This window comes from Schistocerca gregaria, chromosome 2 (assembly GCF_023897955.1).
Source record: "Schistocerca gregaria isolate iqSchGreg1 chromosome 2, iqSchGreg1.2, whole genome shotgun sequence".
In the NCBI taxonomy this organism is placed as follows: domain Eukaryota; kingdom Metazoa; phylum Arthropoda; class Insecta; order Orthoptera; family Acrididae; genus Schistocerca; species Schistocerca gregaria.
The window spans coordinates 319,887,288-319,899,755 of NC_064921.1; the positions used below are offsets into that span (position 1 = coordinate 319,887,288).

General features: G+C 41.5%; 1 protein-coding gene across 2 annotated transcripts in view; it reads left to right on the top strand.

Moving 5' to 3' along the window:
• Positions 1–12,468, top strand: part of LOC126336956 (piwi-like protein Ago3) — a 221,814-nt gene that overhangs the window by 79,170 nt on the left and 130,176 nt on the right. For both annotated transcript variants that reach the window (XM_050001156.1, XM_050001157.1), the window contains one exon: positions 11,570–11,769. In XM_050001156.1, the coding sequence (XP_049857113.1) occupies positions 11,570–11,769 (200 nt within the window). The remainder of the gene's footprint in view (positions 1–11,569; positions 11,770–12,468) is intronic.

Here is a 12,468-nt window from a genome sequence, read left to right on the forward strand (position 1 = left end):
AGCCTCCCTCTAACGATGACATTGATACAGTGGTTCAATCGGTCACCACCGGCATCATTACTGCCGCCGAATCTGCCATTCCCCGTTCTTCTGGGTCTCCTCCACGGCGGACTGTGCCTTGGTGGTCGCCTGAGATTGCTGAAGCAATTAAAGCTCGCCGGCGGGCGCTACAGCGTCACAAGCGACATCCGTCAATTGAACACCTTATCGCCTTCAAACGGCTACGTGCGCGAGCCCGCCGCATTATCTGCCAATGCAAGCAGGAGTGCTGGGAGCGGTATGTGTCCACCATTAGCCTCCATGTCACTCCATCACAGGTCTGGGCCAAGATTCGACGCCTCTATGGCTATCGGACCCCTGTCAGCGTCCCTGCGCTCTCACTGAATTGAGCAGTTTGTACCGACTACGACGTCATTGCAAACCGCTCGGCAGAGCTCTTTGCCCTGAATTCCGCTTCTGCCAACTACCCCTTGGGCTTCTGCTCCATTAAAGAGCGGATAGAACGTCGGAGTCTTTCTTTTCGCACCCACCATCCTGAATTGTACAATGTTCCAATCAGTGAGTGGGAATTCCGCAGTGCCTTTGCCGCTTGTCCTGATACCGCTCCTGGCCCAGATAGCATCCACTCTGACGCTGAAACACCTTTCAGTGGACTGCCAGCGACGCCTCCTCAACCTTTGCAACCGCATTTGGGTCGAGGGTGAGTTTCCATCGCAATGGCGGGAAAGTCTTGTTGTCCCCATTCTGAAACCGGGGAAGAACCCTTTGGAGGTGGACAGCTACCGTCCCATTAGCCTCACCAACGTTCTTTCCAAGTTGCATGAACAGATGGTGAGTCGGCACTTGAATTGGGTACTGGAGTCTCGGGTTCTTCTGGCTCCGTCTCAGGATGGGTTCCGTAAAGGCCGCTCCGCCGCCGACAATCTGGTGAGCCTGGAGTTGGCCATCCGTACTGCCTTTGCCCGCCGTCAGCATCTGGTCGCTGTCTCTTTCGACATGCGGAAGGCGTATGATACGACATGGCGTCATCACATCCTTTCTACGCTTCATGGATGGGGTCTTCGGGGCCCTCTGCCGATCTATATCCGCAATTTTCTGTCGTATCGTACCTTCTGCGTGCATGTCGCGGCCTCATATAGTTCCTTCCAAGTCCAGGAGAACGGTGTGCCACAGGGTTCACTGGTACCTTCTGGACCAGCCCTGTGGACAGCATGCTAGTGGAGGCAGGTGTCCCTCCCCTGCGGTTACGACGCCAACGTTTGCTGGCCGCTTATGCTGCCCACATTTTTAGCTTGCCCTTGCCTTCGGCTCGACTTGGCACAGGACCCGAAGGACTCAGTCTCTCCGGAGGCTTTCCGACGCCTTTATTCCATCCTGGCCACGTATCAGTGCTCTGGCATTGTCTACACCGACAGTTCGATGGTTGCTGATCGTGTTGGTTATGCACTAACTCTAGGGGACCATTCTGAACAACGTTCGTTGCCGGCTGGCTGCAGTGTTTGCACTGCTGTGCTGGTCGCCATCTTTCGTGCCCTAGAGTATATCCGCTCCTGCTCAGGTGAGTCCTTCGTTATCTGTAGCGATTCCCTGAGCGGTTTACGAGCTCTCGACCAGTGTTTCCCTCGTTCTCATCTGGTGATGACTATCCAGGAGTCCCTGCATACTCTTGCGCGTTGCGGCCGCACTGTGGTCTTCGTGTGGACTCCAGGCCATGTTGGGATACCAGGCAATGAGAATGTTGACCGCCTGGCGAAAGAGGCCACCAGTACACCATCTCTGGACATTGGCCTACCGGAGACAGATTTGCGAGCGTTCCTACGCAGCAAAATTCTGGACCTTTGGGACACTGAATGGCGCACCGTGCCTTCATGAAACAAACTTTGGGCCGTCAAGGAGGCTACCGGTGTGTGGCGCTCCTCCTTGCGGGCCTCTCGCAAGGAGTCTGTTGTCCTCTGCCAGCTGCTCATTGGGCACACATGGCTGACGCACGGCCACCTATTGCGACGTGAGGACCCACCTCTATGTCGCTGCGGCTCGGTTTTGACAGTGGTTCACATTTTATTGGACTGTCCACTTTTAGCTGTGCTCAGGCAGTCGTCCGCACTGCCTGACACGCTCCCTGTGCTTTTAACAGATGACTCTGCTATGGCTGACTTAGTTTTACGTTTTATTCGGTCAGGAGGTTTTTATCGTTTAATCTGAGTGTTTCTGTTTCATTTTATTGTATTGTGTTGATTCTGGCCTTTGGCCTACGATTTTAAACTGAGTTCTTAATGTGTTCTCAGTGGTTGGCTTTTCCTTTTTTATCCCTATGGTCGGCCAACCACCGCCACACTCTGTGTGGTATTACTTTGTTTTGTCTGTTCTTTGTCTACGTATTTCTTGTCCTGTCGTCTGTCGTCTGCAGTCTTTCCTGTTGTTTGTTTTTCTTCTCTTTAGGAGGTTTTAGTTTTTTTTTCTTCTTGGAACAAGGGACCGATGACCGTAGTAGTCTGGTCCCTTTAATCCCACAAACCAACCAACCAACAATCCTAAAGTCTTGTGCATTGTTGGTATTTTTGTGTAGAGGAGTTCGCCCCCCCCCCCCCTCAGGAAATTTGAAAGGCTGCTACATTCGAAGATGAAAAATATGAAATTTCTATTTACCTCGTTGGATAATGGATGGAAATGCTGTGGTCGAAACTCGGGGCAGAGAAAAAAAGCTTGTCTTCTACCTTTTTTATAAAAAAATTATTTACTGACGCAGAGGTTTTGGCGCCAGTATTTATCTTTGTGCCTGCAAAGCATGTCTGTGTAATGCTACATATATTCAACAGCAGAAGTTAGTTGTGGTGGCACCTACCAACATTTTTCAGAACTTTCTCTTACTTTGCACTCGATTCTAAGCTGCAGGCAGTTTTTTGGAGTTCAGAAACCAGAGAAAAATGAATCTTAGATTCGAGCAAATACAGTACTGGAGACTTGGCAGATGTTTTGCATTAAAGTTTCCTCGTAATGTGTTGAAATTTAGTTGTCACCTGCACATTTATGAGCTTCCTTTAAGTTACAAATTTAAGATGAAAATACAAAATTTAAGTTAATTTTGCCTTTAATTTATCTGGTCCATCCCCCCCCCCCCCCCCCCTCCCACTTTATAATTTGAAAAGTCTTAGAACTCTCATCTTTTCTGTCATATTACAAGATACTGCTGATAAAATTATAAACAGTGTCTTCACTGCTCCAGCAATCGTGTTACATAAATATGTATTACTAAAAATGTAAAAAAATTGTTTTTTTTGTGAGGTTTTACAATTTATTCACTCAAAAAACCCCATCCAAAAACTTTTGAGAATTACAGAAAATATTGATTGGGTAATATGATGGTAGTCACTTCAATCACAGAGGGCAATGTTTTCTGTATAAAGTGTTCAAAATTTTTCAACATTCTGCATAATTCACATAACTAAATTTTTTGTGTAAAATATGCATGTTGACAACACTGTTTTTCATAGTTCTTCTGTTTATAGCAAATGAGTGATAACTTGCACATAAACAATTCTGCATAGAGTTTTGTGTTTAGTTTGAACTTTTTGTTACATACAGTGTCATTGAGGAAATACAGTAGTGAAAGAGTAAGGTGTTTGGCCTCTGAAAAAAGACACAAGATGGATAATGTTCAAGAAAAGTGAAAAACATAGTTGTTGGAAATCTCTGAGATATTGCAGAAATATCTTGGTCCTCAATTAGCGGTATTAGCATCACATCCATTGTGCAGGAGTTGCTACACTCACTACAATAAAAATTTACTGACAACCCACCTGAAGAAGACAGTGTAGATGTTTATATTCCTGGGTGTGAAGTTGTTGATGCATTTCTGCTATAGCCCCTACTTACATCCCCCCTTTAACATCCAGGAAAGGTAAGAACCACAAGAAGAAAACAATATGTAAAAAGAAAAGTGGAAGAAATAGAAACAAGTTTTACACAAGCAACATCTTTAAGACTTTGTGAAATGTATAATGAAGATGCCCTTGGTGTAGAACACGAAGATAGTGATATGTGTATGAAATGTGATGTGTGATTTCAAAACCTAAATACTGCCATCTCAGCAGCCACCTATACTGAGAAGGTACAGTTACTGACACTGATACTCAGTAGCTACTGTAAGCAGCAGATACAGAAATACATACCCACTTCCTCACATTATTTGATTTCAAAACCTCCTAAAATAAAGAACAAGAAAGATATTTGGATTTGCCCGTATTCTTACTGTGGGCATCCATTGCAAGATGATAGCTTACTGTTGCTGTGGGATATTACCTAAGTGATGACAGAGATTGCAGCAGGCAAAGTCGTAAGCAGGCTGATGTTATCTCTGTTAGTGAAAATGGTGAAAAAGGTAAAAAGATATGTTACTAAATCAATAAGGAAGCATATCTCCTAATGAAAAAGAAAAACCCAAATTTAAAAATTGGCATTACAAAATTATACTCCTTACGACCAAAATAGATAAAATGTCAGCCAGTTAAGGAAGTGTGCACATGTATTTACTGCACTAATTTGAAACTTCTATATCACCATAAGCAGTGTCACAGGAAAGAAGTACACAGAGATGGACCTGATGCTTTTGCGTATATGTTAAGAGCCACAAGACAAGTGTTGGTTGCAGGAGAGTGCAATGTGTCCTGGTGGTGAAGTGGTGCCTGTTGAAGTAATTCACAATCAGGATACTAACAATGATGTAACTTAAGCATTGTGTGAGGGAGGAGGTTGGTGAAAAAGACAGTAGAGCCAGAGAAGTTTGTTACAGAGATTAGGCCATCATTGTGTGAGGGAGGAGGTCGATGAAAAAGACAGTAGAGCCAGAGAAGTTTGTTACAGAGGTTAGGCCATGCATGGGCCATGAAAGCCATAGCTCATCATCAAACTCAGAGGATTCAGACACAAGTGATAGCAGAAGTAAAATCAGCCACATCCTAGAGTACTGACACACTGGTTCTTCATTTTGACTTTGCTGAGAACTGGTCTGTTGCTTTGCAGAAAGAAATTCAAAGTTATCACTGGCACACATTACAGGTATCAATATTCATACGTGTTGCTCACTTCCTTGGAACATCACACTGTTGTGCTACTGTCAGTGATGATCTCATTCATGACAGTGTACATACATGCTACGCTGACTGTACATACATGCTATGCTGTCAGCATGATGATTGATGACATAGCATATAGAGGCCGTGCATTTCCTAAACATGTATATGTGACTGATGGTGCAGCGTCTCATTTTAAAAACTACTTTCAGCTTTATAAGCTTGGTCAACACTGTAGTACAGGAATTGAGACAAAAATAAGGTTATTTTCAGCAACAAATCATGAAAAAAGTGCACGTGATGGGGTAGGAGGTATCTGTGAACATCTTGCAACAAGTACATTCAGGGAATTTCGTTGAAAAAAAGGGGGAAGAGTGGTCTGCTATGAAGCCTGCGGTAGGAATTCAATCAAGTCTCTACTGGGTTGCATCCTGGAGTGGCACATACGTTGAAAGAACACTTCTGTATGAAATGCAGTCTGTTACTGTGTGCGATGCAGACACAATGGTATACATTAGCAGACCTTGTAGTGAGCTACTTCATTTCTTGTGTGTATGGCAATCGGTGGTGGGTGGGACATATAATAAGTATCGCTCATTAGCTAATGCTTTCAAATGTTCATTATCAAAAGACCAATGTGCAATTCCCATTTCACAAGTACTGCTCTTGTTAGGTCATCTTTTTCCCATTCACTTACAGTGTTATAAAATAATTATTTTGATTCAGAAAGACCGGTTTTGCATGACATTTAATTAAAATCAGTGATTAGTTTAAATATTAAAGTGCTTATGAGTTTTTGACCTTGAGAGTAGAGCTAGGTCTACTTAAAAAATTTCTCACATTTCGTAGAGAGAAGCATTGCTCAATTTGATTCTACGTTCCCTAAGTACAATGACCAGTGAACATATCATGAAATTTTTAGAACATTAGGATGGGGGTTTTGGAGAAAATAATTTCTAAATATCCAGAAAATTTCATATTCTTTCATCTTTATGTACAAATATTTTGATAGTTTATTAATTTTATGCATTAGTGACATAGCAGACAGTTAGCAGTCCTCCCACTTTATCATTTCTCAAGACATTTAACATCCTATGACTATACATATTATCCAAACATAATTTTGAAATGCACAAAAATTTTTATATTTTTTTCTAAAAGAGAGAGAGAGAGAGAGAGAGAGAGAGAGAGAGAGAGAGAGAGCTAGCTCGTGTGTGTGTGTGTGTGTGTGTGTGTGTGTGTGTGTGTGTGTGTGTGTGTGTGTGTGTGTACTAATCCTTTCTCATAATATTGGAAATAAATTCAGATATCTATCACTTTTGGTTCCTACATTACAATTTTTTCAATTTTAGCTTTGATTACGGCATTTTCACAAGTACTCTCAGTTAGAGAGGTCTGTAGCATTTTAACAAATCATCAGAAAATTAAAATATTGTAGTTTAGGAGAGGTATCTTGTGGAACTTGAACATATATCTTTTTCAGCAAACTTTGAAGTGGTAATATGACACATTCTGTCTTGACCTGTATGATTTGAGATGAAATTGCCCATGCGTTATTTTGAAGCCTACATAGCAGAATTCCTTAACTTAAGTCTGATTTCTGATTTTAATTTTTTTAATGTTCGTATTTCTGCCACTTCTGATTACTTTAATCTTTCTTAGATTTACTCTCAAACTATCTTCTGTAATCAAGAGACTGTTAATTCCATTCAACAGATTTCTTCACTTTCACTGAGGAAAGCAAAGTCATCAATGAATTTTACCTTTGGTATCCATTCACCTTCAATTTTAATCCCACTCTGTCATTGCTTCTTTCGTGTATACATTGAATAGTAGTAGCAGAAGACTACGTCTTTGGGTTACTCCCATTTTAATCTGAGCACTTTGTCCTTGGCTTGCTCCATCTTGGTTTTTGTATTTATTACATATTACCTCTCATTCCCTATTAATTACCCATAGTTTTCTCAGAATTTTGACTATCTTGCACAATTTTGCATTCTGTAACACTTTATCCAGGGCTACAAATACTCTGAAAGTGTCATTATTTTTCTTAAGTTTTGCTTCCATTATCAGCTGCTATGTCAGAATTGCCTTTGTGGTGCCTTTACTTCCCAAAGCCAAAGTGACAGTCACCTTGCTGATCGTCAGTTTTCTTTTACATTCTTTTGTGGATTATTCTCTATGCCAACATGGATCCATGAGCTGCTAAGCTGACGGTGCGATAATTCTCACACTTGTTCTTTCAACAATCATTTCTCTGGATTTCTCTACGTTTTTCTTGTATCCATTACACGTTAGTTTCCCTGCACTTTGTGTTTATTTGATTCCTAAGTGACTTTTCTTTTACTCCCAAATTTCCATGAAGGTTGTTGTAGCTCCTTCTTTCATCAATCAACTGAAGTATTTATCCTGTTACCCATTTGCTTTGCTTTGTACATATATTTTTTTTCTTTTTAACTACTGTGATTGACCTTTTTAAAGACATGCATTCTGCTATTCAGCTGAACTGTCTACTGAGCTATTCCTTATCACAATATCTACAGCCTTAGAGATCTTCAAGCAAATTTCTTTATTTCTTAGCACTTCCATAGCCCACTTCTTTGCAAACTGATTTTTCCTGACCACACTTCAGCACACTCTCCATCACTAGTAAATTGTGATTTGAGTTTGTATCTGCTCCAGGGTACACCTTACAATCCAGTACCTGATTTTGGACTCTCTGCCTGACCGAGATGTAATCTAACAGAAATCATCTCGTATCTCCCAGCCTTTTCCAAATATACTTCCTTTTCTTTTAGTTCTTGAACAGATTATTTGATATTACTAGGTGAAATTTATTGCAGAATTCTATTAGTCTTTCTCCTCTCTTTCTTGTTGCTAAATCCATATTCCTCCATAACCTCCTCTTCTACTCTGCCTGCAGCTGCATTCCGTTTCCCCATGAGTATTAGATTTTCATCTTTGTGTTCTGGATTACCCAGTGAGCATTAGCATTTCACTTTTATGATTTTCTAGCTTACGTGTCACGTTCAGACTTATAACACTCCATGCCCCAACTCATAGACTATTTTGCTTTCATTGGTTATTCAATGTTTTTCTTATAGTCACCTCCCCATTGGCAGTGCCCTTTCACTGTGTATTAACAAGTTTCAAAATCTCTAGTCAGGGGTATATTTCAACTGTCATCTACAAAAATTTACAGTGCAGTTAAAATAACTTGCAAATTATGGTATTTTGGCACGGCGGATGAACAGACGTCATTAGCCAGCTAACACTGACTAGCCAGGTCCACTTTGTAGTACCAACAGGTTGGCAGATACTGAAATCTTTTTGAATAGATATGGTGCCATACATGGTTTGCTTCAGTGTTCAACTCTCATTGTGAAGTATAGTACTTTAAAGCATTGGAGTGTTGGTTGTTCATTTGCTGGTGTAAACTTTTGTTTCTGTATCAGTCTTGTCTTGGTAGCAGTGTGATAAATTACAATGTGAGGTGGGCCATAAGAGGCCATCTGTGAACATGTTAATGATTTTCAAAGTTATGAACAGTTGGAAGGCAGAATTCTCAATCTGTGGACCAGGCTGCAAAATTGTGTTCTGTGCAGAATGAATACTTGGAACAGGAGTGCAAGTGTGGTGAAATTTCAGGAGTTGAGGACGGAATAGCTGCTGCACATACCTTTTATTGATCTGTGGTGCTGAGAATTATAAAGGAGAAGGAAAGAGGAGGAGGTTAAAATTACGAAGTATTGCCGGTTTGTTATCTTCTTCTGAGCAAGAAGCACTCTAGCAAGATGCAGTCTGCGATGTGTGTGGTTGTCGTCTTGTCAAAACTTTGTTCAAGAGCTTGGCTTCTGGCAGAAAAAAATTGTGTTTTGGAAATTTATTGGTGAAAGAAGGGATGCTGTGACTTGGAGTTGTCAGTATCTGTATGCTGTGAAGAGTTTTTCATTTGAAAGCATCATATGGCTTGACGAAATGTTGGTTGAGGAATGTCACATGTTGACGTACAGCTGGCAGAACCAACCAGCTGAAGTTGTGGGTTGAGGAATGTCACATGTTGACGTACAGCTGGAAGAGCCAACCAGCTGAAGTAACAGTTACAATTGAAAGGAAAACAGCCCTCGGTCACTATTTTTTAACAAATTAACCTGGTTTCAACACTGCTAGGAGTGTCTTCCTCAGAATTTAAATCAAAGAATGATCTATATTCTATAACATGGTCACAGAATTATGACTAAATCATATGATAGGGTATAAGTACGGAATCATCAGAAAAGACTGGCACTTCTTATATGTCATTTATAAAATAATAAATATGCCAAAAGGTCATTAGTCACAAAGATATTTAAAATAAAGAAAACTGTGATGGTGAGCCACTAAGGGCTGCTTGTTACTTGCGTGGTGCAAGTTGCAAAATTCTGTGACCATTTTATAGAATATAGACCATTCTTTGATTTAAATTCTGAGGAAGACACTCCTAGCAGTGTTGAAACCAGGGTACTTTGTTAAAAATAGTGGCAGAGGGCTGTTTTCCTTTCAATTGTAACTATTCACAGTCTCTGAATGAGCAGCCATGTACAAAATTTTGAAGTAACAGTGAAAAAACAGGTAGAAAAGGGTAGTAGGGTAATAATCTGTTGTATCAGACTTTTGTTGCTATTCTGTTCAAGAAAGCAAGATGATTATCAGAAGGAAATAAACACTGTTTTTCGCAGAATGTTTAACTAATTTTTTGCTTCAGAAATTTGGTGATAGCAATGGACAATGTGTCACATCACTTTATTGTCTTAAATAAAGAGAAATGTCTCATCAAAGAAAATAAAATCTGGCATGAATAAGGTTGATTCAGTGGAACTTGCAAACTCTACAAGCCAAAAACCATGCACTACACAATCAACAAACTGGCTGAGGCAGAAGGGTTTAGTGTAATCAAGCCTTTTCCATAACATTCCATTTCAGCTTGTCAGTATTTACATGGATCAGGGTGAAAAGTAATGACTTGAGAAAGAGAAGAAACTATATTCTCAGTGATCCGGTAGTGCTAACGAAATAGGCTATTGAGAGCATTGCACCGTGGGACAGGTCTAGAGTTGTGAGCAATACGGAGAAATTAATAAAGGAAGTATGGATCTGTTGATTACTGGACAAACAGATTAAAGACATAGTAAATTTTATGTAACTTTACATTAAATTAAGAATCACAATAAAAAAATTAGTACTTGACGAACTACTTGAATAGGTGTTAGATGTGGAAACTGAGGAAAAGAAATAATTAATGTTTCAATGACTGCAAATTGAAATAGTAAAAAACACAGTACAGGGAGTACTTATGCGATCACAATAAAATAATAACTAAAAGTAAATGAATAAATAGGAAGATTGAAGTGAAGGAACAGAGTGTGTGGGAAGTAATGGAAACCTGAGAGGATTATGTGAATGGAACTGATAACAGTTTGAAACTGTAATATAATTGAATAGATAAATAATCTGCTTACCAAGCAGCAGGAGAAAAACACATACATAGGATAGGGGAAACGTGCAAGCTTTTGGAGCCAGTCGCTCCTTCTGGAAGAATGATTAAAGGGAAAGGAAGAGGGAGGAAGGAAAAAGACCATTTTGGTAAGATTTAGCAAATGGGAGGGGGGGGGGCCGGGGGGGGGGGGGGGGGAGTTATATAGAAGCAACCAAGAACCTCAGGTCAGGAGAGACTTAATGGACAAGACAGAGAAATACTGATTGTTTTTGCCTGCACTGGAAAGAGACTTGAAAATTTAAGAACTTAAAGGTTGATGATAAGGTAATAACAGAGATATGAATTACCACTTGTGGAGTTCTGACAAACAGATGTCAAAGGGAGATCCAGATGGGATGTATGGTAAATCATGCATCTAGGTTGTGACTCATGTTGTAGAGCATGCTCTGCAATAGGATATTATGTGTTGTCAGTATAAACGCTCTGCCTTTGCCCATTCATCCTAATTGATATCCTAGGTTGTAGGCATACCTATAGAGAAGGCTGAATGGTGTTTACATAACAGCTGGTACATGACATGTCATTTCACAGGTGGCTCTCCCTGTGATAGTGTATGTTTCGCTAATTACAGGACTGGTGTAGGTGGTGGTAGGAGAGGACATCAGACATAGTCTAGCAGCAGTGACGGTCACTGCAATAATAACTATAGGTCACCCCCTCCCCTGGGAAGGTAACTTGTCACCTATATATTATTTATTATTTGCTTGTACTTTCATTTCTACAAATACCTAACTTTTTTCTATTTAATGCTATTACCTGAAAGATAAGTATCAATTTCTGATTAATATCATGTCAAGCACATACTTTTTAATGTTACAGTGCCAGAGAAAACAATGTAATAGTCAGTGGTGTAGATGAACAGGTCTGAAATATTGTTTTCTTTAGTTATGTACTTAAAAAAAAACCCTTTTGTTCAGCCATTTTTATGAGGTCTATTCTGAAATGCAGTCTTCCTCTATTTTAGGTCACAACATTGACATCTAATCATCCAGTTGACAACTCGCCAGTAACAGTCAGAATAATATTTAAGAGGAAAAAAAAGATTCATGAATGTATCCATTTATACAATGTCCTCTTCAAGAGGATTATGGGTATATTGGAATTAGCAAGGGTCGGAAGAGATACATATGACCCACATGCTGCCCGTGTAATACCTCAGCACAAGTAAGTTTATTCTTAAGTAAATGATATTATAATTGTAAGAATCATCATCATTTAATATGGCTCATTGGTCTGGTTCAAATCTTTCAATTGGACTCTGCTTTAGTGACTTGAATGCCCGTAACATAACCCAGTTTCCATCCAGGGAAAGGGAGCATGCACTTTAAAGTGGAGTGCAAAACATACATTGTGTCTGGCACTCATAACATTCAGAGGTGAAGGCATTCTTAAAGTCACACAGAAAAAAATCTTGGGATTCAATCACAGAACTTTTGGTTTCCAGGCATGCACTTTACTCCACCCCCCTCACCCTCCCCCCCTCCCCCCGCTCCCCCCAACCCCGCTCCCCCCCAACCCCGCTCCCCCCCCCAACACCGCTCCCCCCCCCTCCCCCCCTCCCCCCAACCCCCGCTCCCCCCCAACACCGCTCCCCCCCTCCCCCCAACCCCCGCTCCCCCCAACACCGCTCCCCCCCAACACCGCTCCCCCCAACACCGCTCCCCCCCAACACCGCTCCCCCCCAACACCGCTCCCCCCCAACACCGCTCCCCCCCAACACCGCTCCCCCCCAACCCCGCTCCGCCCACCCCCCGCTCCGCCCACCCCCCGCTCCCGCCCTCTAACTATCCCCCTCTCGCCGTCGCCCCCCTCTCGCCGTCGCCCCCCTCTCGCCGTCGCCCCCCTCTCGCCGTCGCCCCCCTC